The sequence below is a fragment of the Triplophysa rosa genome, linkage group LG5 (genome assembly GCF_024868665.1).
Source record: "Triplophysa rosa linkage group LG5, Trosa_1v2, whole genome shotgun sequence".
Classification (NCBI taxonomy): Eukaryota; Metazoa; Chordata; class Actinopteri; order Cypriniformes; family Nemacheilidae; genus Triplophysa; species Triplophysa rosa.
In genome coordinates, this window is record NC_079894.1 from 21,636,602 (window position 1) to 21,660,425 (window position 23,824).

The 23,824-nt window shown below is 39.4% G+C and overlaps 2 protein-coding genes across 2 annotated transcripts; both read right to left on the bottom strand.

The window, feature by feature from the left end:
• Positions 1-472: 472 nt before the first annotated feature.
• Positions 473-18,494, bottom strand: vwa5b2 (von Willebrand factor A domain containing 5B2). The gene is made up of 22 exons (XM_057335011.1): positions 18,396-18,494; positions 15,932-16,074; positions 15,461-15,676; positions 14,403-14,628; positions 13,389-13,546; positions 12,407-12,538; positions 12,099-12,223; positions 10,879-11,055; positions 10,522-10,632; positions 9,524-9,726; positions 8,003-8,117; positions 7,511-7,696; positions 7,183-7,417; positions 4,760-5,031; positions 4,401-4,638; positions 3,997-4,302; positions 3,734-3,868; positions 3,525-3,653; positions 3,298-3,348; positions 3,120-3,195; positions 1,917-2,040; positions 473-1,485 (listed from the first exon to the last, which is right to left on the bottom strand). The coding sequence occupies exons 2-22, from the start codon at positions 16,068-16,070 to the stop codon at positions 856-858; spliced, it is 3,984 nt and encodes a 1,327-aa protein (XP_057190994.1). The 5' UTR covers positions 16,071-16,074; positions 18,396-18,494; the 3' UTR covers positions 473-855.
• Positions 18,495-19,479: 985 nt separating this feature from the next.
• LOC130555040 (tripartite motif-containing protein 16-like) lies at positions 19,480-23,817 on the bottom strand. Its single transcript, XM_057335062.1, has 7 exons — positions 23,644-23,817; positions 22,935-23,536; positions 22,771-22,866; positions 22,339-22,572; positions 22,074-22,221; positions 20,777-20,815; positions 19,480-20,516 (listed from the first exon to the last, which is right to left on the bottom strand). Exons 2-7 carry the CDS (start codon positions 23,523-23,525, stop codon positions 20,026-20,028), a joined length of 1,599 nt encoding a protein of 532 aa, XP_057191045.1. The 5' UTR covers positions 23,526-23,536; positions 23,644-23,817; the 3' UTR covers positions 19,480-20,025.
• Between the last annotated feature and the right edge of the window lie 7 nt (positions 23,818-23,824).

The following is a 23,824-nucleotide window of genomic DNA, read 5'->3' on the forward strand; positions in this document are numbered from 1 at the left end:
TTTGTTGTGAAATTTGCTTTGAAAGTTTGTAAAAAGCATATAAATTTCTTTATTTTTTCAGAATGTGTTTAAGGTGGAGTTGTTTGTAATTATGAAGCTATTCTATTTCTACTAGTCATGGGTATCGTAGAGTACCAGAAAAATATATCGGTACTCATACTCGGTCTTTAAAAAATGGTACCGGTGCATCCCTAGTTATTTTATTACTTTGCATGAAAAAATACCAGCTTGGCTTTCCTAAACACTGATTTAAATCTATGACATGTCCTTATACAGTCAAATTTTAGAGATATCATAGTTATATTTTCACATAATGTTCTTTAGATTATGTTAATTGATTTTATGTTAAAAACAGTAAATATCAATAAAATTACTTTGGCTGGGTTTTCACATTTCACTGGCAGTGGCAGATGTGTATATACTAACAACGTTTTACATTTTTTAACATAACACACTACACATCATTGCCTGTTTAGCAAATTTATTAAGTACATTACATTTCTGAAGATTGCTAGATTTTCGATCAGAAATATTATAAGGCAAAGCAAGCATTCAGTTATAAACACACAAATCAATCACTAACCAGAAAACAGGAATGGTCGGACAGGTGACCTAAAAGAAACTTGAAACAGACAAAAATAAGAATAAACTAGTCAGACTCATACAGATCAATGTATGGTCACATGATTTGATATTGCTGCAAGAACATTCTCTCAGACCTACAGTACTGGAAATAACTGAATCTATTGCATAATTCGATAGAAGGCCATTGAAAAGGTAAAGCCTGCATAGGGGTCTGAGCAAATGATGACAGAATTTTCATCTTTGGGTGAACTGTCCCTTCAAGTTTCTTCCTCACATGTTATTAGGGTTGTAGCAGAGCACGTTCAGTTTGATATTTTCGTCCCAGTGGCGTAACAGGAGAAAAAGTTGCCTGGCCGCTGCCCTCAACCCCGCCAGGTCAACGCCCTCGGGCAGTGATTGACACTTCAACCAGAAATCAGCTTTGGCCGCCACCAGTTCCCACTCCACGAAAAACCCTGCGCAGCGGTGCTCCAGCCAGGCCAAAGCCACGGCCGTAGCCCAGCTCGAACTCTCTACATCCATCAGTGCCAGCTCCTCTCCCTGCTCTTCTGCAGGATCCACAGGAGGGCCTTCACACATGTCTGTCTCAGAGCCCCGCCCACTGTCAGCCTGTGCGACTCCGCCCATCAATTTTGGAGACCCCTCTTCAGAGCTGTGGGGTTCTTCGTGGTGATGCCGCAAGCTGGTGTGAAGCACTCTGGCTGAAGTTTGGTCCTCCGACCTGTGTCTTGCTGAAGCCAAAGGCACAGCGGGTGGGGAGGTACAGCGGAACGGGGGACTCAGACTGCTGCGGTGGCTGAGGTATGGAGATGCTCTTTTCAGACGATCCAGAGGAATCAGAATACACTCCGAGTATGACTCGGACAGCAAGAACGCACCTGAGGCCAGCTGCAGACGCACCTGTGACAATGCAGGAAGAGAAGTAGGTGAGATGTTTTGGGTTCATGACTCTTGTCATAAGCATTGCTAAAGGGATAGTTCACCCAAAAACGAAGATTCGCCCAAAAACGAAGATTCTACCATCGTTTACTTACCCTCGTGTCATTTTAAACCTGTATGATTTTCACAAATTATATTTTGAACAACGTTGGTAACCAAACAATACTTCTCCTATTGACTTCCATTGTATCACAAAACCACAGAGACATTTTTCAAAATATATGAATTTGTGTTTCACAGAAGAAATAGTCATGTACGGGTTTTGGATTACATGAGGGTGAATAAAAGATGATCAAATTGTTATATTTGGGAGAACTGTCCTATTAAGTTATATATGTGTATAGAGAGGCTTCAGTCCTATCCTGTGGTTGAATCTGTGTAATGGAACAAACCAGTGGCAGGTAGTCGGGTGTGTCTGTATCTGTGTGTCTGTCAGTTTCTGCAGAAAGACAGTGAGGTTTAAGAGGAGCTTGTTTTCCTGGACCATTGCTGCTCTTGAGTCTGCCCAGATTGAACCTGCAGAACACAGTAAAAACAGATCAGATTCATCTCGATTTATCTTTACTAGATTCATCATTATCTCTACTCATGATCTGGAGCAACATTCATATCAAACATCACAGAATAAACTCTATATCTAGCCATAAGCATCTAGCATATATTTAATCATTGACAATATATTTATTTCCATTTATGTAAATCAACTTACAAATACATTTGACGTTTTGTAGTCAGTTGTACCAGCTGTACAGTAGTATATATTGTAGTTTTATTCATATTTTGAATTAGCAGTTTTTATATATTTTTTGTTTTGTTATTTTTAGCAATAATGTTATCTGCTTTTGTCATTTTATTTATTTATCCATCTATTTTTGCTATATAGTTAACCTTTGCTATATACTGTAGGTTTATTTTTTTTATTTCAGCTCTAGTTTCTTTCTTTCTTTCAGCTCTAGTTTCTTTCTTTCTTTCTTTCTTTCTTTCTTTCTTTCTTTCTTTCTTTCTTTCTTTCTTTCTTTCTTTCTTTCTTTCTTTCATTCATTCATTCATTCATTCTTTCTTTCTTTCTTTCTTTCTTTCTTTCTTTCTTTCTTTTCATTCATTCATTCTTTCGTCCGTTTGTCCGTCCTTCCTTCCATCCATCCTTCCTTCCTTCCTTCCTTCCTTCCTTCCATCCATCCATCCATCCATCCTTCCTTCCTTCCTTCCTTCCTCCGTCATTCATTCATTCATTCATACTTGCCTTCTGCTGCCAGACTGAGAACTGAGGTAAAGAGGAAAATGAAACTATTTAACCGTATTCTGTGTATTTCCAGTAAATAGTTTTAGTTCTTCAACTCAAACTTATTTCAGTTCATTGCATTTTACTTAGTTTAAGTGTTTTATTTCATTCCAGTTAACAGAAATGTTTCAGTTATATAGTCATGATAAACTATTATAACCCTGTTCATCTATCATCCTAAAGTAAGTGTACGGCTAGTCAAGTCAAACCTGTGCCACACAAACCATTAAAATTACACTGAAATGCTCAGGCCAGAATAGTTGTTCTAAATTTAAAGTCATTGTATTCAAAGGTTTAATTGATTTACCCTGACCTGGACCCAAAGAAACTCTCCACAGAACGCTGAGATCGAGACGACACAGCTGACGGACTGATGCTTCCACCTGTGCCTGAAAGACGTATCATTGTCACTCCCCAAATGCACCACTTCTGCACAGAAACCAGATCAAAGTATAAACATTCATGAAGGCTATCCCGTCTCGTATACTCACTGCTGTCCCAGGATGTCATGCTGCAGGGTGATGCAGGGGTGTCGTCTCTGTCTGGGTCAAAGAACACAGAACAAGGCTGTACTGAACATTTCTGTTATCAGAGATTATTAAGCGTTGCAGTTGTGTGTGTGCATAGGTGTCTACATCAACTCTATACTTTTAGAGTTGTACTGTATGTTTCAAATAGCATATTTTTATTCAAATGTATGCATAAATGTGAGTTTTACCTGTGGAGGCATGCGTATCTTCTGTCTCTTCGCTGCCTCTGCTGGACGAGCGGCGTCCGAATCCGACCGAACACAACCTATGTCTTCTGCTGCCAGACTGAGAACTGTGTCTGGTCCCAAACCGCATAACTGACACACAGAGGTAAAGCAAAATTTAAGAAAATGAAACCATTCAACATTTTCTGTGTTGACGCGTCAGAAGTGTCCACCTGTGTGTTCCAAGTCTCTGCTGTCCAGCTGTCCTCTCACATTGGTGTCTGTGGTGGCGAAGCTGGTGTACATGCTGACGATTCCACAGCTTTTGCTGGTCTGGATGGCTTTCATTCGATATCTCTTGGATGGGCCTACACACACATACACAGCATGAAAAGAACGTCTGTTTATACCTGTCATTAACAATTGAATATAATAGCAAGTGCAAACAGGGCCTGAAATCAATACATTTAGTGTTTATCTGGTAATTCTCTTTGACCTCTCTCGTGTTCTATATCCGTCTCTTTTTCAGCCATGTTTTCAAAGTCTCTGATGACGGAGCGTGCAGTCAGCTGGTGAATGATCTCATCCCAGGGCCTGCCACCGGTTGATGGGGTTGCTGTGCCCTCAGGGGCTCCCAGAGGAGACAGGTCCACACAGACCTCCCAAGACAAGGATCTTCCTCCCTGTGTGCCGTGGATGACCGAGCGGCACTGGGCCCCGGTGACCTGGGGAGCGGCTGAAAACAGGCCTTCCAAATCGGTGAAGTTGTCCCAGTCCAGAGGGGAACCAGGGAACAGGAGACCTATAAAACATTTACATTATATAAAGAATGTGTCAACTGATTTGTGAGTATTAATGCATATTTGGTATAGGACTGAAATATATATATATATGGTATACTGGAATCTGTCAAGCTCGGGCGAGACAGAGCTCCTCGAGGAGTACTGTGAGTATCTGTGTCACTCTCCTCCAGCCGGCCCCCCACCGCCTGCTCAAATGAGACCCTCTCTAGCGCTCTCCGCAGGCGGTGCATGTCCAGGTCACCCTGCGGCGATGAGAAACTTCGACCGGCCAGAGCAGAACGAGCTAGTGCCTTCTGTCTGCGGTGAGACTCGTCGCGGTCCAACAGCTTGCCGGTCTAAAATGATGTGTTATTTTTACAAATAGTTTAACCATGTTTGGATATTCCTTTTCTTTGAGAAAATGAGAAAAAATGGTAAGAAATGTAATGCCCGTAGTAAATCTACGACTGTTATCACCTTCCCATATGTGGTTTCCCCCGAACAGGTGGCATTCTGTGCCCATGGAGATTCCCAGCGTGAGAGCCCTCTGCCCTGCGGAGGCTCCATTTTCTCCAGGCCGTGTGGCAGAGAACCCATGCCCAGCACAGAGCTCTCCGCTTGGTGAGATGGAGAGGAGTAGGCCCTTTCACTGCTCAGAGAACAGCAGGTCAACACATACTGGTCCTGAACATACGAGTCCTGTTGAATACGCCAGCGCACATCACTGCTGCTGTAGTCAGTGTCGCCACCTGCAGGTCACACACATTTATACAGACAAGGACGTGAAGCAGCTACTTAAAAGAATAGTTCACCCAAAATGAAAATTCGGTCATCATTTACTCACCCTCATGTAATTTCAAAATTTTCTGCTAAACACTAAAGAAGATATTTGGAAAAATAATGTTGGTAACTACTGAACAACGCCAGTACCTATTGACATGCATTGGTTTTGTGTCCATACAATAGAAGAAAATGGGGACCAACGTTTTTGTTCTTCTTTTGTGTTATGACGAAAGTCATACAGGTTTAAAATGACAAGAGAGAATTTTCATTTTGGGGTTAACTATCCCTTTAAGATGGCATATTACCATACAGAGTCGGCGCCACGAGGGGGCCTTAGGGTGCATGGCCCGGCCACTTCAGTCACTGTGCCCCCTCACTTTTTAAAATGAAAAAAAGGCAATATCATTAAAAAACAAAATTTGGAGAATGAATTGGTTTATATTTACTAAAGAAACAACAAGCAGAGGGTAAAAAATAACTTATTTATTTGTTAACAGATTTTAAAGACATTGTCTTGTGCTGTACTTTCATGTGTTGTTAAAAACACAAGCTAAAGGGCTGCTTGCGTCCAGCGGCAACGTTTCTGTATGCATTGCTTAACAAGAAACGGGCATTATTATGCAGACGGTGACAAGTGGAGATACAGGCCGTCTATCAGAAAGCAAGAGCTCGCTCTTTAGTGTTGTTATATTGATGCGATCGTTTTGTTAGACATAAAGCTCTACTGGGGAACAGTCCCCTGTATACTTTTTCTGTCACCTTTTCTTTAAAGCCTGCTTTTGACATTTTTCGATATATTTTTTTCTATATATGCGTCTAAATGAGTAATCTTCATTTATTAACTTCCGTTGAATTTATGTAGGCTATGATCGGTGTATTTCCAGTTCTTTTTGTCAAAACGTCATACAACATTTGCTCTCCTCCAAGATATTAAAAAAATTAGCCTTTCAGTTTCAGTGTCTTTCATGTCTTTTAGTTCAGTTCAATTTATTAGCTTTGAAAAAGCTATGCGAGATATGCAATGCTGTCCTCGAAATGGACATTTAGAATTGTTAAACTTCAAAACGGCAGTGCGCACCGGATGAAAAGCTTTGTATCTACAACTCGCAGGTATTGCGCACCCATAGGCAGGATTTAACTAGATTTTTTACTGTGTTATAGTTAAAAATGTCTGGCTCTCAATGAAAAAGGCAGTTCGCGGCTGACATGTGCGGACATGGATTTCTTCGCGCACTCGTTTTGTGCGATTGTGCCGCTTTTACAAGTATGATTTGGTTAGCCTACCACGTTGCATATAGATCAGGTTTTCCGCGATTATCTCTGATAAAAAAGTAAATTGTTAAAACTTAAACTTGAGAAGAAAACTGGGGCATGGCGGAGTGCCGCTTCTCAACACCAGAAGAGCCGCACACTGAAACAGAACAGAGCGAGACCTCAGCCTATGTGCTGTGTCTCAACCTCGAATTGTCCAACCTGTCAGATTTTCCTACCGCAGGGCAAAATTTAGGCTATAATCTAAACCACATCGACAAAATAAACAGGTAGGGTGATTTTACAATGCAAAATACCCTGTCAGATAGTCCTACCAGTTTAAAATGAACACATTAAATAAATTTACATCGTAAATACCCTGTCAGATTATCATCATAAAAGAAACATGTATGATTAATTTACAGCGCAATACCCTATAATTGTACTACCAGTACTAAATAAATATGTAGGCCTAGAATGATTTAACAACGAAAATACACAATCAGATTCCTGTAGCAGTATAAAATAAACAAGTAGGATGATTTTATAGTGCAAGGAAATGACGTAACATTGCGCATGCCTGGTAGGATAATCTGACGGGTAGAATGAAATTTCGGGACACCAGCCCATTCTAAACCCCTAAACCCTGGGCCCCCCACTAAACATAGCAGCCCCCTCACTTTGTGCACCCTGGCGCCCGACTCTGTTACCATATGTATACAGTATTATCTAGGACATAGTAGTGACTTTTTGAACATTTTTTGGGGGGGGTTGTGATATGTACAGTAGATATTTAGTACAAAAGTGAAATATCTAACCCGCAATGCAATTTCCCTGACAGTACCATTATCTTTCAGTGATCGTACCAGGGCTGCCGACGTTATTGCTGGCGTGTGCGCAGGAGAACTCGGACGAGATTTCTCGTGTGATTTCCCTCAACGCCTCCTCGAAGTCTCCCTCCAACCCACACTCTTTAGCCGTCTCTCTCTCTCGCTCCTCCCGAGGAACCAAAGGCTGCAGGAGCTCAGAAGTGGAGGGAGAGAGCTCAAAAACTGACCCGACTGAATCATGTGGTCGTCCTTTGTGTGCGTGAGACTTTACCTGCATACAATACATTTAAAAATGATTACATATTTAAAAATGTAGCATTATACATCTGTAGGAATACAGACACAGGAAGTGACATGCACTCACCTCAGTTTTCTGTGCCTTGAATCTACCCACGTCATATAGAGTGCAATAGCCAATCAGGGAATTGCCAGGGTAAAGCGGAGGAATTTCATTGGGTGACAGAATGGCCTCCACATTCTCTGGCACATACCAGTCGATCCGTACATCCGTTAACGCAGGTTCCAGAGCTTTCTTCAGACATTTCAACAGCTACAGAGAAAAATCTAAACATTGATAACTGTCTTACACTGTCACGCACATAACTACATAATTTGTTCAAAATTGATGCATTGTACACAACAACCAATTAAAACCATGCTTGCAAAATGGTGCGGAAAACTCCATCACTTTCCACAGAATTCTAACACCTGTTATTCACAATGTAAGCTGGCAGGTTTGTTTACTTATTTTTGGCTGGTTGAATAATTCCAAATTGTCCTCAAATTGTGCTTGAACAACGTTGCTAATAGTGCTTTTGTCTCTGCCTCCCATAGGGGATGCTGTGGGCTCTCGCACCTTTGGCTGAAGCCTCTCGTCCTCACTGAGAAACTCTGTACTGCCACCCGTAACCTTGGCAACGCCCTGCAGTAGCCTCCGACAGGCCAGAGGACCAAGGCCCAGGCCAAAACACCTGCGACATCAATATAATGTCATTATATGCACTTACACACAAAATCAATGTCTTTATATCATACAGATTAAACAAACGTCAGTATTTTTGCTGGTGCAAATGTGGTTTTAGATCTGAAAACACTCAACAGTAAGGATTCCTAGAGACAGAAAATATATATGTTTGATTCTGATATAGATTGCCAGTGTGCTTTGAAGAAATGAACACGAGAGAGGGAAAGAGAGATACATTTAGTATTCTCCTGAGAATAATCCGGACCATTTCATTAATTAAATGTCTGAAGGAAAACAGAAGCCAGACAACACGCACGCACGCAAGCTGTTTGGAATTCAGGTCTGGTCCGTCTGGGTCGAATGCTTTTAAATGTCTTGACTGAGTATCAATAAAGAGTCTGTGTTTCAGTAGAGTAAAAGCTATATGTGTGTGTGTGTGTGTGTGTGTGTGTGTGTGTGTGTGTGTGTGTGTGTGTGTGTGTGTGTGTGTGTATGTGTGTTTAAGGAAAATGACTGCTGGGTTAACTCCAGAGGATTTTCCTCAAAGCAGTAAGCTATGCTGTAATCTTTAAACGTTTGTTCAGTGTTTATATCAGTCTATGTTTAGGGATCACTGGTGATAAACGTGAAGTAATTTTATTAAAAGGTGTTTGTGGGTGGTAAAGGTGTTTAGCCAATGTTAAAGTTGTTTGTTGATGCGACAGATTTGTAGCTGGTTTTAAAAGAGCGATGTACAAGGTGTTTAGCTAGTGTTAAAGTGTTTACCACCATGAAGGGTGATTTTAAAGGTGTGTGGAGTTTGAATTCCTGTCTGAAATTGCAGAATACAGTAAACATCAGTGAACAGTGAACGTCATTGAAAGTGATACACTTGCGCTCTTTGCATTTTCCCTGAAAGATAGTTAAATTATGAGTTTCTTTAGGTTTTTAACTTAATTCACGTGTATCAACATAAACCATGTATTTACATGTCATAAAAGTGTTTCTGTAGTTTAAAAATCCTGTCTGTGAAATTTAGCGTCATCTAGCGGTGAGGTTATGAATTGCAACCAATGGCTCAGTCTTACCCCTCCCTTTCGAATAACTACGGTGGCTGACACAGGGCTAAGAGGTCTTCACGTTTTCGCTTCTTTGCCGAAGGAGATTACATATTTACGAAACTCGCTCTGTAGAGCAGTTTGTCCGTTTAGGGCTACTGTGGAAACGACATGGCGAATTCCATGCAAGGGGACCCGCGGTGTATCTAAATAGCTCATTTTAAAACAGTAAAAACACAACGCTTCATTATGTGAGGTCTTTATACACCTCTGAAGACAGTTATGTATATTATAATGCATTTAGGTCAATTTATCCTCCTAAATATCACACACTGCACCTTTAAATATTAATTTCATGTGACATTACAGATGTTACCTGACGTTGCACGTGTTTCTCCTGACCAGCTCTAAAACTCGTCCTACATTGCTCTGTGTTCCATCCATCAGGAGGAAGAGTTGTCGTGGGCAGGTGCGTTGCACTGGTTGCCGATAGACCCATGAGAGCGCCCCCCACAGGTTAGCAACACCCTGCTCTGACCGCATCTTCTGGATGTACTCCAACGCCTGCATCACTGTGCTCTAAGAAACAAGATTATGGTACATTGACTTTCTTCTGTGGAGCACAAATGGAGATGTTTAGCAGAATATGAGAGACTGACAGCCACAGTCACCATTAACTTTCAAGGGAAGGGAAATGCAATAAAAGTAATGAATAATGACTGGGGCTGTCAGTCCCTGACATACAGTATTTTACCTTTCAGTTCCACAGAAGAAAGGCAAAGTAAAATGCGAAAAATGGAATCTTCACAAACAATCATGTCTGAAGATCTCAAAACAGAAAAGCGCAAAATTGTTGATGTTTGAACTGAAAGTCTGAATCCTTTGTTTGAAGTGCTGTATTTCCATCATGTATTACTGTAAGTATATTATTAGTTCATTTTGTCTTTATTTAGACAAGTTTGACACAACAACATTCACATCTCATCTGGTGACTACACCAGATGAAACCTGCATGAAGAAGAGGTGGACAGCAGGTGCATGATGGAGCAATACAGGTTTGTTCGTGATTGCTGCATGCTGTAAAATGCATAGCCATATGGCTCTTCATGTATTAAAACACTTTGTCCTGCCAGACCCTGGTCTTGCTTGAACCTGATATTGCAGCGTCATGGCAACGAGCAGTGGTGACCTAGACAGCGATAACCATCTGACCAGAAGCACATCCAGTCACAGGCAAACATAATCCGCCACACACACTCACGTCCAGAACACTGTGTAGATCATTAAAAAGTTCGGTTTCCCTTGATGCAAAGGCAGTACTTTGTTAATCATTTGTTCGGAAACAGCTTTACAACTACATGGAGAAACACTCACATCTGTGCAGGGTTTGCTGGAGCTGAACAGAGGTCGAACTGTTGAGCAGACACCGATGATGTTTAGCTTGGTGCGAGTGGGCAAGCTCTTAATGGCCACTAACATTCCCTCCTGCAAAGATGAAAGCTTTAAGGTTATATTCTTGTTTATTTTTAACCAAAAGAGTTCACCTTAAAATGGTTACCAGAAATGACAAAAGCAGAGGCAAGACACACAAAAGCAGTCTGTATATGTCAATACCCCTTCATAGTTTAGAGGCCTGATATATTAAAATTATAACGCACTTGTGCAAACATTTTATAAAAGTGTTTGGTCTGGTCTTAGAATTGCGTTTGATAACAGGATATCATGCAGAACCTTGATCTTGTTGATGCTGTGCTGTGATATAGTGGTGGTGTTGTCTATGAGGAAGATGAGCTCTCTGCTGGCCTGCTGAAGATCTGTTGGTTCTGACAGGAGGTCTGGGCAGAAGTTAAGCATCAGGACAGGGTTCAGGAGCAGATCCTTATGGTAACGCTTCCGAATGAACTCCAGCTGAGGAGAAATGTATGGCCACACACACAAAGTTTAAAGAAATAGTTTGACCTAAAACAAAACGATTATTTTACATGTAACACACAAATGCAGTTACAATGAATTGGGACTTTACAAAACATTTTCCAAAAGGTGTAAAACATAACAGGAGTCAACAGCTTGGGCGCTTATAAAAGTCTTTGAAAGCCTTATAATAGCTTTGGTTACGGATGAAATACAATTCTTCTGCATTTACCATACATACCATGGAAGAAAGAAAGTCATAAAAGTTTGGAACAACTTGAAGGTGAGCAAATCATGTTAAAATTGTGTTTTGTGTAAAGCAGGGGTTTTCAACCTTTTTGACTCCAATGCCCCCCATTCTATTGTCCGACTCACAAAACGGACAATTTCTACCCAATAAAATATTTTAGAGCTTGACATTAACTGGAAAACATTTGTCATTATAAAAATGGCCAAATAATAAGAAAAATGTAAATGTTTTTCTATGCTCATTTTGTCCCTGTGAACCGGAAGTTGCGATCGTTTTTACTTCCGTATTCTGACACATCTCCGAGTGAAAAGGAATTCCAAAGGAGAAATTAGTGGGCGTGGCTTGCTTTCACAGTGAATTGATTGGATGTGTTAAAACAGCTGTTGCATTGATTTTGAAATGAAAACGGCAGCAGACTGACAGTTGAATGGGTTGGGTTTATTGTTTTTTCTGTCTATTCTTTTTTTTTTTTTTTTTTTTTTTTGTTTTTTTTTTTTTGGTTGTATTTTTTTTTTTTTTTTTTATTTTATTTTTTTTTGGTTTTTTTATTTTAAAAATAAAATGACCCACATTGATAAACTATTTACTATAAACGCTGCAATATATCGTGGAAAAATAAGAATTGTAATTTTGAATTTCACTGGGTGAAAAAGTCTAAGTATTCCTTTAAAAATTGAATTTGCATATAAAACAGCTAAATAAAGCTTTTAAAACTCATCTCTTGAAGGTTAGAAAAATGACTAATTAAAATAAAATCAGAAATGGAAGTGTGCGATGTTAATAATGTTACCCTCTTCTCAGACTCCGCCTCCTTACGTCCACAGCGAATGAAATCACGTCGAGCGCGGATCTGTTGCTCGTATTCGCTAAAGGTGAGCCGTCCCCTCTCCAGAATGACCAATGGGCTGTGAGGCTCTGTGAGGAACAGTGACTACTTCTTTCAGGATATTATGTAGTTTACTACAGTCAACGCATTAAACTTTGTAGCAGGTGGTTTTATCCAAAGTGACTTGAAAGTACTTTTTCATTCCCTGGGATTTAAACCCACAACCTTCGAGCTGCTAACACAATGCTCATAATCAGAAGTCTCTCTCTCACCACTAAGGTGCAGAATTATCTCCAGATGTCGGTCACATGGATGCTCCTCGGCCAGCGTGATGTAGGTTGCAGACGCACACTGTGCGCTGGGGTCAGCATCTGCGCGCAGAGAGTGGGTGGGGCTTTCCAGACCTGGAGATGGAGAGATCAGCATCTCCTGGTTACTGCTGGGGTTAAAGAGTCTGTGCACAAAACGATTCAGCATTGATTTGATTAGTGGCTACGCTAGACTATTATGGTGAAGGAAATCTTTGACATCTGTGCCTCAGGGGAGAGATATGATGAAACGAAGACTGATGCTGATTGTCTGGGTGTGGTGGGGATGACATGTCAGTCAGACGTTTAATATGAATTGAGATACAGTATGTACAGTTTGAAGAAAGGTATAGTACTCAACTGAATATAGAGTAGATATTTTATATATGACATATCGAAATACTCAGAGGGACTATATGGTATCACCACGGTACATGGTTTCCAAAAAGCCATTATACTTTTATGCAAGTATACTAACACCACTGTAGTGCCCTGCTCAATATCCATTAGTCCATTTAACCAAAACAAAGCAGCCACTTTCATGTGGGACAGAACAGCTTGACATCTGTGATTTAGTGCTCTCTATAGCACATAACTTCCATCTTTCTTCTCTGTTCGAGTGGCCCTGAGCCCGAGCCAAACCCTCTCCCTGCTGCACGCACCCTCACAGACATGATTCGGCTCTTTCTAGCAGGCACACTGATGTCTATCATAATCACTGGTGCCCATGCCAAGTTTTGATTTAACTCAATTATTTCAGAGCACAGGGTGGGCCTGCACAAATATACAATTTACAAGATTTTGTCATTCTTTGGGCTCCAGACATCACAGTCCTAGACTGTATTCAAACCCAGATGACTTTTTATTATAATGACTTTTATTATAATGACTGCACTGTAGCGGTGACTCGTGCGGTATCAATTGTAAACTATTGTGTAAATATTACCGGCTAGAAGACAGGCTCCTCGAACCAGCAGCTGGAAGCTGAGCTGATAAGATGAAAGGTTTGTAGCAGAGCTGGTTAGGACAGCATGGGCACACTGGTGCCCGATTTCCAACATCCTCTCCTGCTTCCCAGACGCACTGCCAAAGCACGTAGTCGGGCTGAAGGAGAAACGTGATATGGGATTATAAAGTCAAACCCATTTGCGTAATTTGTTATTCACACTGTGTAACTGTAACCATTAATCAAAGTGTGTGTTGTTTTATTAAATCTACAGTACTGCTACAATGAAGATTTTGTGTTTGTGTTTGATGCCATCCATACGCTTTTGATAGTATCTGAAACGTTCAGATACTTTGAATAGATACTTTAAGTTAGACTCTAAATGGTTTAACAATATTGTTTAGAATAACTAAAAAAATCAAATATAAGTAGTGGCATCTTTAGAATCTGATTCTGAAATTAATTTATTCCGAAATTAACTGAGTATAACTAACATTGCTTTTTAAAGTCATTTTGGTGATTATTGTATGTTAACCATGCAGCTGACTCCAACGTCATTTGTAATGGGTGTAGGATGTTAGTTTTGCTTTTTCATGCTGGTGTAGTTTAACTAATAAAACTGCTTGTGCAGTTTTTCTCTATAATAAAGTTCCATTTGATTGAATATTTTCTCATTGGCAGTTTCAGTGGCAACAACATAAACAAACATTATGTGGCCCAAACTTTACATTTAGTCATTTAGAAACTTAACTTCCAGTTGACCTCTGCAAAGAATTAATAACCGTAGAGTAGTTTTAATATAATTAATATACAATATAATATTCATAAAATTTAAATTACTATACATCAAATCTAAAATAACTGGTTATATTATAACCAAACTTCAGGCCAGGCATGCGCGTCCGATGTAACTGTCTATATAATGCAGTTTTTTGAGGGTTCAGATCATTTTGACACCAATGTAATTATTAATTGTTGTAATTCAGATGAAAATGTTAAAGGTATGAATTGTACCTGTTCTGCTCTAGTTTCCCCCCGTTTTCACTTTTGCACGGTTGGACCCGAGCTCTGATTATTGGTGTGAACACTGTGGGGTAGACCAGTCGGATGGCACCATTTTCAAGCGTAGGGAGTTCAAGAGTAGTGCTTATGACAACCGACACAATTTCTAAAGGTCCAATTTGGCCTGTGCTCACTATAAATGTGCTTCTCTCCAGGTCCTCATCCAGCAACAGATGACCTGAAACGGCAAACGTACAGTCAATTACACGACCCATATCAAAGAAAAATCACTTGAGATACCGCAACAGACCGTGATGATGTCAGATTGAGTCTTTGAACTCATGTTTTTTTTTGTTGCATTGAACAAAAAGACTAAATATATTTTATAATATTGATTTTTGATATATTTCACAAGAAGAAGCAGATCTGCTCTGAAACACTGGAAATGAATGTCAGATATGAATGTAAAAACCATCCAAACGGGCAGAGAGCCAAGACAGCTCTCTGAAATAATGAACGCCGCCTGCACAGTTCAAGGTGGACCAACACAAAGCGCTATAAGGACAAATCAGATTTATGAAAACAGGGAATGCATTTCTGTAGTGTGTGTTTGTGAACATCCACAAAAGCCTTTGACAAACAAACAAACACTCTAAATGCTGTATTTTTTTTTAGATCTTTAGGCTTGTCTTTCAAGTCAATGGTTTTCAACTAGGGGTATAGAGATGATATATTAAACATACAGTCCCTAGGTTTGCTAAAGATAGATGGGTGGTCCAAGTGTATGTGGAAACTAGATTTAAGATAATATACAGTATGGTCAAGCAGGAATCTGCCATGTCTTGTGACAGTTTTCCTAACTGGATTATGTTGGATACTGTTCAATAACTGCCATAGTGATTTAGTGGAGGGTGCAGCTGCTTTCAGTCTTCGACATGAGATATTTATGCAGCCCTTGTCATAATAAAATGGACCACAGTGTTAATGTTGACACTGAGTGTGTGTGTCAGGTGTAGCCTCCATTGTGGGGATCAAAAGCCTGTAGTTATTCTGTGTGTCACGTCCCTCACCATTGGAGCACTGTATGTCTAGACTTGTTCCTCCACAGCATCCCCAGTCCTTGTTGTGGCCACACTGGGCGTAAAGCGTCGGTCCAGGGCAGCAGGTCAAACAGCATTCCTCTAGCTTTCCACGACTCTGGAGCTCCACACTGACCAGTCTGCCGGACACCACTGCCTCGAAACCCACCACCACCTCCTTCTCCCCCAGAGGATACACAAACACACCTGAGCAGATAGGGAGAAAGATATTTTGGGGTCAGAGTATATAACACTGGGCACTGTTTACATGGTCAACGTGTTTGAAAACCGTGCTAAACTGTAAAACTGATGCCATGTGAAACATATAGGCAGAAACCGCTTGGCAAAATCAGGAGAGCCGTGTTTTTGCTGAACAGCTTCCTAACTAGTTTTACTTTGCAGAGTCCATTTTAAAATCTGAGTTTAGGCTGGTATAGAGGTTTGTCTAGCAAGATGTCTTACCTTCCACTGGTTCAGGATCAGTATTCACGTATGCCAGATGAGCGGTGATTCCTAGAGAGCACCCATTGGCACAGGAAGTGATGCGGGATGTCTTCAACAGCAGTGGTGCCCATGTGACACGGTTTTTCAATCCTGGCATTTTCCTTACACATTAAAAAGTAATTATATGTTTAATCGGTAAATGTTACTTCGATGTATCTTGAAGAAATTGAGGTCTCTTGATAAAACACAAGTATTAACAAAGCTCCTGTTCCTTTTGTATATGGTTGAAAAGTCTTATTGTGAGATGCATTTGTCAAAATCGATTAAGAAAGATTATTCCACACAGTTCACACAGTATGATTTACTTTCCCCACACACCTTTATGGCAAACTAGATTTTTTTAAAGTCATCTTTACACAATAATACAGCAGGATGATAGTTCACCCAAAAATAACAATTCATTTATCATTTACTCACCCTCTTGTCATATTAAACCTGTATGACTTACTTTCTTCCGCAGAACACAAAAGAGGATATTTATTTTGAAGAATGTTGTTAACCGGCGGCACCCATTCACTTGCATTGGTTTTGTGTCCAACAATACTGTAGAGGTGAATGGGTGCCAGCACTGTTTGGTTACCAACATTCTTCAAAATATCTTCTTTTGTGTTCTGCGGAAGTAAGTCATACAGGTTTGAAATGACAAGAGGGTGAGTGAATGATGACAGAATTTTCATTACTTTTCATTTTCATCAGTATCGCTTTAAAATATGTTTCCTATCATGACTTATATTTCATAATTTACTCAAATGTTTAAAAGTAATTATAAATAATGTGATCCATATTACCACAGTTACATAACATTTAAAACAGTCATCTTATAACATCATTACTGTATGCAATTCTGTAAATGCTTTTTGCTCAATTTTTGCAGCATTAGAAAATGTCATATTATAGCCTTTTATGAAGTCTTTAGGTGTAGGTTTTCATCCTTGAAAAAGTTGAAAAAGTGACATCCCATCATACAACTCCTTTAGTGATGTGAGGCTGGGCCATGTTTAGGCAACATATCTGTCAATAGTTCCAGATTTCCCATCCGATTATTTGCTTCAGCAACCATGAAAGATTTTAAGAAATGGCACAACCCCCCCATTCATGCTTTCTCAAAGTTCCCCACTTTGCGTGCTGCCCGGCAACAGGCAGCACTCTTCCTGTCACAGTGAGACTGTACGTGTCAAACATTAACAGACTGGTCAACAATACACCATAACATACATCCAAACACCTGCAGTAGAGAATCTGAGGATCAAATTCACACGATGAAGACAGATTGAAAATTATTCCCTGATATGATTTTAGAGTTAGACAACGTACACAAAATCCTGACAGCCATCCAATTCTGTTTAATCTCTATTATATTTTTTATAGGATATGCATTAACCATTCAAAGAGAAAATAAATGGGTAGAATCCACACACAAAACACTAGAAAATAAGCATGGCAGGGTGTTTGTTCTGTGCACAAGGTCTCTCAGGTAATGTGTGGTGTGGGTGTACAGTACTCTACCTGCCACCTGGACACTTGCTGTGATTTACTGGGTTGTAATTAAATGTCAAGCATACACAAACATGAACACCACACTAGTGAGTGTTTTAGGGTAAATTGTTCTTATTAGGATTAAAGATTGCCTTGGTTGGCAGTTTTATAATGTCTTGCATCTTAAATTTGTGTTTTTTGTTGTACAAAAATAGATACATAATTAAAAAGGAGTACAAGGCACAATGCCACATAAATAAATATGTGGTAATAATAATAATTTGCAAGAGGCATCCCTAAGTTAATGATAGGTAGGCTACATGCAATGTAAATAGTGGGTAAAAGCAAATTAAAATGCGTATTTTAGGTACTGTTAAGAAGTTTTGTACTGAAACTGTAGGATACAGTATCCATATTGACACAATTATGATGTTGTGCTACTCTATACCGTTACTTTTCAGCAAGTTCCACTTGACATAAACAGACTTAAGCTGTTTAGCTTTTTGTAAGACACAGATCGAGTAAAAAATAAAACAATACAAACATAAAAAATCTAAGATGCTGAATGTAAAGGGATGGACATGTGTGTCTAATCACACTGTAAAAAATATAGACTACACAAATTATAAATGTACTAAATTAATTAAATTATTAACCAAACCAAAAAATAGCACTAAAAAACGAAATAAAATGTATTAAGGGGATAAAACAGATGGGAAACAGATCTATATTCTTTAAAGGCTTCTATCAAGACATCATCCAGACTCTTTTAAGAAATGGTAATATCTTACTGTAAGTAGAGTTATAGCTTTGCTGTAAAACCATAACCATCATGTAAGCAAGCAAATTTAACATCAGTGATCGCATGATTTCTAATGATCTGTCAAAACAGTGCTGCTTTAGTATGCTAGAAGAAAAAAATACATACTTTACAGGTTTCACTTACTTGATGTGATGTTCTGTGATTTTAACCCGGTTTGCTGTGATTGGGACGATGAGGTGTCACAGGTTTCTTTCTTTTTTCCTCTCCATCATTCCCTGGGCGGAGGGAGGCGCGCGCAAGTCACTTCACTACAGCGCGCATTCACTCATGCGCAGGCGCTCACTATACATTTAAGAAGATGCCTCTATACCGGCTTACTCGAGTCTTTAAATGTTCATTTATTTTATTTTTATTAGGAGGTGCTATGTACGAGATAAACAGTTTATACATGTTTATAATAAGGAAGGCAATGGGAATGGCAGAACCCTTACAGAAATTACCGCGTTTTTACTACAAAAAACCTCACATGGTTGCTGTAGTACTCAATAAACCAAAACCATGATTAGAACAACACTTTTACCTCCAAAACATGGCTAATTTTCGTAAGGGAAGGGATTTATTACAGTAAATGTCACTTATCTCTAATGTTTAAAACAGAAAAGCACATATAATGCGCCATATAGTACATGTAATATTTGTTTTTATCAAAAGTTTTTGAACGAGGCATCCTCTAAAATACAAATCACAAGTTATTTAATCCCGCAATTTAGACTTTAGCGCCCTCTAGAGGCAAACAACAAATTGCATTAAATAAAAAGGCTGAGCTTGCAGAAATGTTTTGGTATTTATTCTCACACAAATCTTGAATATATTGTGTGGCTTCAGCAGATAGAAGGGCTTATTAGAGGTTATGGTTATTTTTTGAGCTTGATTGCCCTGATTATTATACGTGTGAATAATATCCTTTAAAGTATTTTACTTTGCTTTCCAGGGATAAAGAAAGAAATTCATGTGGATTTGCAACCACACCAGGGTGAGTAAACAATGTTTTTTTTAATTGCAACATGTTCGCTGAAACTCAGAACCAGAAATCTTAATATCAAAGTAGTTCTAATAAGGGCTCACGTGCAACACTGTTGCGCAAGCAGGTGCCAGTGAGAAAATAAATGTCCTGTGGTTTAAGCATCATACAGAAATCACCTACATCTGCTGATGAACCAAGAGTCTAAATATAATGACTGTAAATATACTTGACAGGAGCTGTGTCTCGCATTCATTCTTTATTAATGAATAAATTAACATAAAGTACAATATTTTGCTGTAATAAACAACATCATTCATTAACTGTATTTATACTGTGCTGCTGTATTGTGTTTACTGTTGTTATTGATCAGAAAACTAAACTACAGTAAGTACTTTTTCTGGCTGTCATATTTGCAGTTTGAGTTAACTTGCCAAACTTTCGATGCAAACATAAACAATCAATAACAACACAAACAAAAATAAAACAAACTAAACCTAAAATAATACATTTGTGCTGACAAGAACACGTGAATGTTCAGTATGTTTGAATTGCTGTCATCAATGACTATACCTTCTTATACACTACAATCATTATTAGATCCAATAAGATGATTTTTACTCTGACACCGGGCATGTTTTTTCATTTCACAGACAGAATCAGTAATAATAAAGTTAGTGGAAATAAGAGATTACATTTTCATGCAGTGATGCGTCATTTACCTCATAGTTTGTTGAACACAATATTATTTGTTGTATCTCTTTATCATTTTTACAGATCACACAGTTTTACTTATTTATAAACTCTAAACCCAGGATAGAGAGGTTGAGTGAATGTGGTGTGGACTCTGTGGATGAGGGTCATTGTGTCAGAGATGCTGTAGAAGGACAGAGTTCCTGCACTGTGATCCACATACACTCCTATTCTAGAAGATCTGGACACTACAGGGACTTTAGTCTCAAAGTTATTGTGCCAGAATGAGCAACTGGAGTCAGTGCAGCAAAAACTCCAAGACTGATCATTACGTCCAAATGAACACTCATATCCCTTTCTGCTGATGCTCTTATATGACACTGATATATCCACCCCACCACTCCACTCAACCTCCCAGTAACAGCGTCCACACACACTCTCTCTACACAACACCTGACGATAATTATCAAATCTGTCTGGATGATCAGGATACAGCTGGACTGTGTAAGTGCAAGTAATCACTCTGTTCCCCTCAAACAGACGGAGATACCTATTCGCTGTCTTTGGATCCAGAGTGACCTCATAATAATCTGATGGAGAAATCATATAATCAAAATGTCATTTAAGAAATCTGTTCAAGTAAAAAATTCAAGTAAATCTTCAAATGTCAATAATCTTGATTTATGAACTGCTATTTGATATCAAAGTTATGTTTTACAAATTAATTTATTTTCTGTTTATTCTCCACATTTAGTGTGATTGATAAGTATCATTACAGACTGAATGCATATTATCACTCTTCATATCTTAAAATTAAATCTTAAGTAAGCGTTTGTTTGTTAAAACTCACATTTTAGAAACTGCTCCTTGTTCTTGGGTTCAGGAGTAACTGTATCAGAAAAAAAGATACATTCTGAATTCATCAGGCATGTGATCAGCCAAGGACAAAAAAGAAGGAAGACTGCACGCACCCTCGCCCAACCCCAGTCCACCTCCAAAAATCTTTAATGTTACCAATTAAATGTTACATGATTAAAAACAGGAAACTGCTTGCCAACAATAGATCTTTTTCACTTAGCAACTCAAAAACAAACTATTATAATTTTCCAATTCCGTCTGTTCTTGACTGCTTCCCCCCCCCGTCACGCATAAGGCGTGGGAAATGTCCTATTGGGAACTTCAACTGTGCTGAAATAGTGGGATTATAACACCTAGTCCTATTAAGCGAATCAAATGTTTATTAGTTTACAAGTCACCTAAACAATATTTAATAAAATAGGTTGATGGTTTGTGCAAATATCTTATGCTAATGTCCAATAAGATGGCATTTACAAATGGCCCTTGAGTAGTTTATACTAGGCCTACTTTAAATTGTATTGTAATCAGCAATAATTCCTTTAACAATAATTGAACAAAAAGTAAAGAATATTGTGGCCTCAAGAGACTTCCATACACAGCCACTAGATGGCGCATCTACGTCATTCATACAGCGGGCAATGTTGCATGTTGCGGTTTTAGATCATTTAAATGTATGCTTTCAGTAGAGACTTCAACGCGTTTATATTACAGTGACTAGATCGGCCATTTGTATAGTTTCAAGCCATGAAATCACGGAACGGCCTATTTTAGTCTCTGTATATAGATAATGTTTTAATGTTAAATCATATCATAGACGTCTCAATTTCCAGACTTTCTGTATAAATTACAAAACGCTGTTCAGTTCCCCACTTAATAAATGACACCACACACATTTTTGAGTACCAAAACAGCCGTGTTTGGCTTCTATTAGTGTGTTTGGACTCTCTGGAAACATAAAGATAACTCCCAAAATGATGTTCTTCTGAATGAAGCGGTCGCGCTGCATTTGTAACAAGCGTGTGCATGACGTAGAGAGCGGAGAAAGGATCCTGTTGGCCAGCTGTATGATTACCACGCGCACATGCCCAACCCCCAATCCCGCCACCAATTAAAATAAATCTAATGTATGCAATTTACGCGGGTGATCACAGCGAGGTCAAAAAATACGGAAATCCGTATTTATATGGAAAAATCACATCCCTGATTCATGTGCAATACTGTTAGCATTTCTACAAAACAATATTATTACATCATGTGTGCTTTATTTCTGAGAGAAATTGGTACTTTACCTCTATCAAACATCTTTTCTAGCTCTTTTTTGCACAAATGCTGCAATTTCTCTCTAATTCTTTGGGCATCATCGAAAGAGAGGAGAGAGCTGTCAGTAATGCTGAGTGAGTCTGTAGATCCAGGATGAACACAGAGTGTCTGGAAACTCTACACAGGCACAAAGACAAAACACAGATAAACATTCTCTTCCAAAAATACTATATCTGTAAAACACATTCACCCCTTCCTAAAGACCACTGTCCTGTTTTTCAGATCTCTGTATACCTGGAGGAAAAGAATGTGATCATCTGTGTGTGAAAGCTGCTCCAGCTCAGTGTCTCTCCTCCTCAGATCATCAATCTCCTGATCCAGACACTTCAAGAGTTCTTCAGCTCGACTCACTGCAGCCTTTTCCTGATCTCTGATCAGCTGTATCACCTCAGAGCAGCTTCTCTCAATGGAGCGGATCAGTTCAGTAAAGATCCTCTCAGTGTCCTCCACTGCTGCCTGAGCAGAGCGCTGTTAGGACACACAGAGAGAGCGAGAGAGAGGAGCATTAGTATCAGTTCATTCACACAGCTCTTACTCTTTCTTCACACAGTCTGTTACACACAGTGGACTTCAGTGGGACTGTAAAGTGCTCCAGCACTGGACTCCTCACGGAGTGTGAAACAGCTCTTCCAGCAGTCAGCACTTGATCTTCTGATCAAAACTCACCTTATGAGTCTCCACAGCCTCTCTCAACTCCTGAAGCTCCTTCTGTGTCTCCTGAATCCTCTGCTGGTATATACTCTGTGTTTCCTTCAGTTGTTTCTGTTGGATGTGGTAAATATAATATAACTGATCATAATAACACATCACTCAGTGTTTTCAGCTTTTACCTGTTTCTCAGTCCTCTCTGCTGCAGTTGATACAGTCTTATGGTCACTGTGTTCATCCACCATGCACAGATAACATATACACTGCTGTTCTGTACGACAGTAAATCTCAAGAAGTTTCTCATGTTGAGGGCAGATCATCTGCTGAAGACGGCCGATGGCATCAGTCACTTTGTGACGCCTTCCAGAGTGAAGTTCTTCATGACGCTCAAAATGAGTTTTGCAGTAAGATTCAAGACACACCAGACAGGACTTGACAGCTTTGTGTTTTCTCTCAGTACAGACGTCACACTCCACATCTCCAGGTCCAGCATAACAGTGATCAGGACGAGCAGCTTGTAGTTGAGTGTTCTTCAGTTTCTCCACCACTTCAGCCAGCATGGTGTTTTTACCTAAAACAGGTCTTGGACTGAAGGTCTGTCTGCACTGAGGGCAGCTGTGGTCTCTCTTCTGATCATCCTGTTCCCAGCAGTTTGTAATACAGCTCATACAGTAACTGTGTCCACAGGGAATAGTCACAGGATCTTTCAGGAGATTCAGACAGATTGAACAACTGAACTGATCCTGATCCACTGAAATGCTGGCTTCTGCCATTTCGCTGTAGTCTATGTACAAACAGACAGAAAGACAAAACACACAACACTTTAGTTTCACTGAAATCAAGAATTTCCTAGTTTTGTCCACTAGATGTCAATATCATACAGGAACTTACAAAGACAGTCTGAATCAAAAAAGTCCTGAGCGCGTTTTTAATCTCCAGCGCCGGCGTCTTTTTCTGCAGCTCAGAGCGTCTTTTGAGGTTGAAAAAGTTCAACTTTCCTGAAAAAAAAACGCCCCTTTTTCACAGATAACCAATAACAGAACTCGAAAAAATAAAATGGCGGCCGAAACGC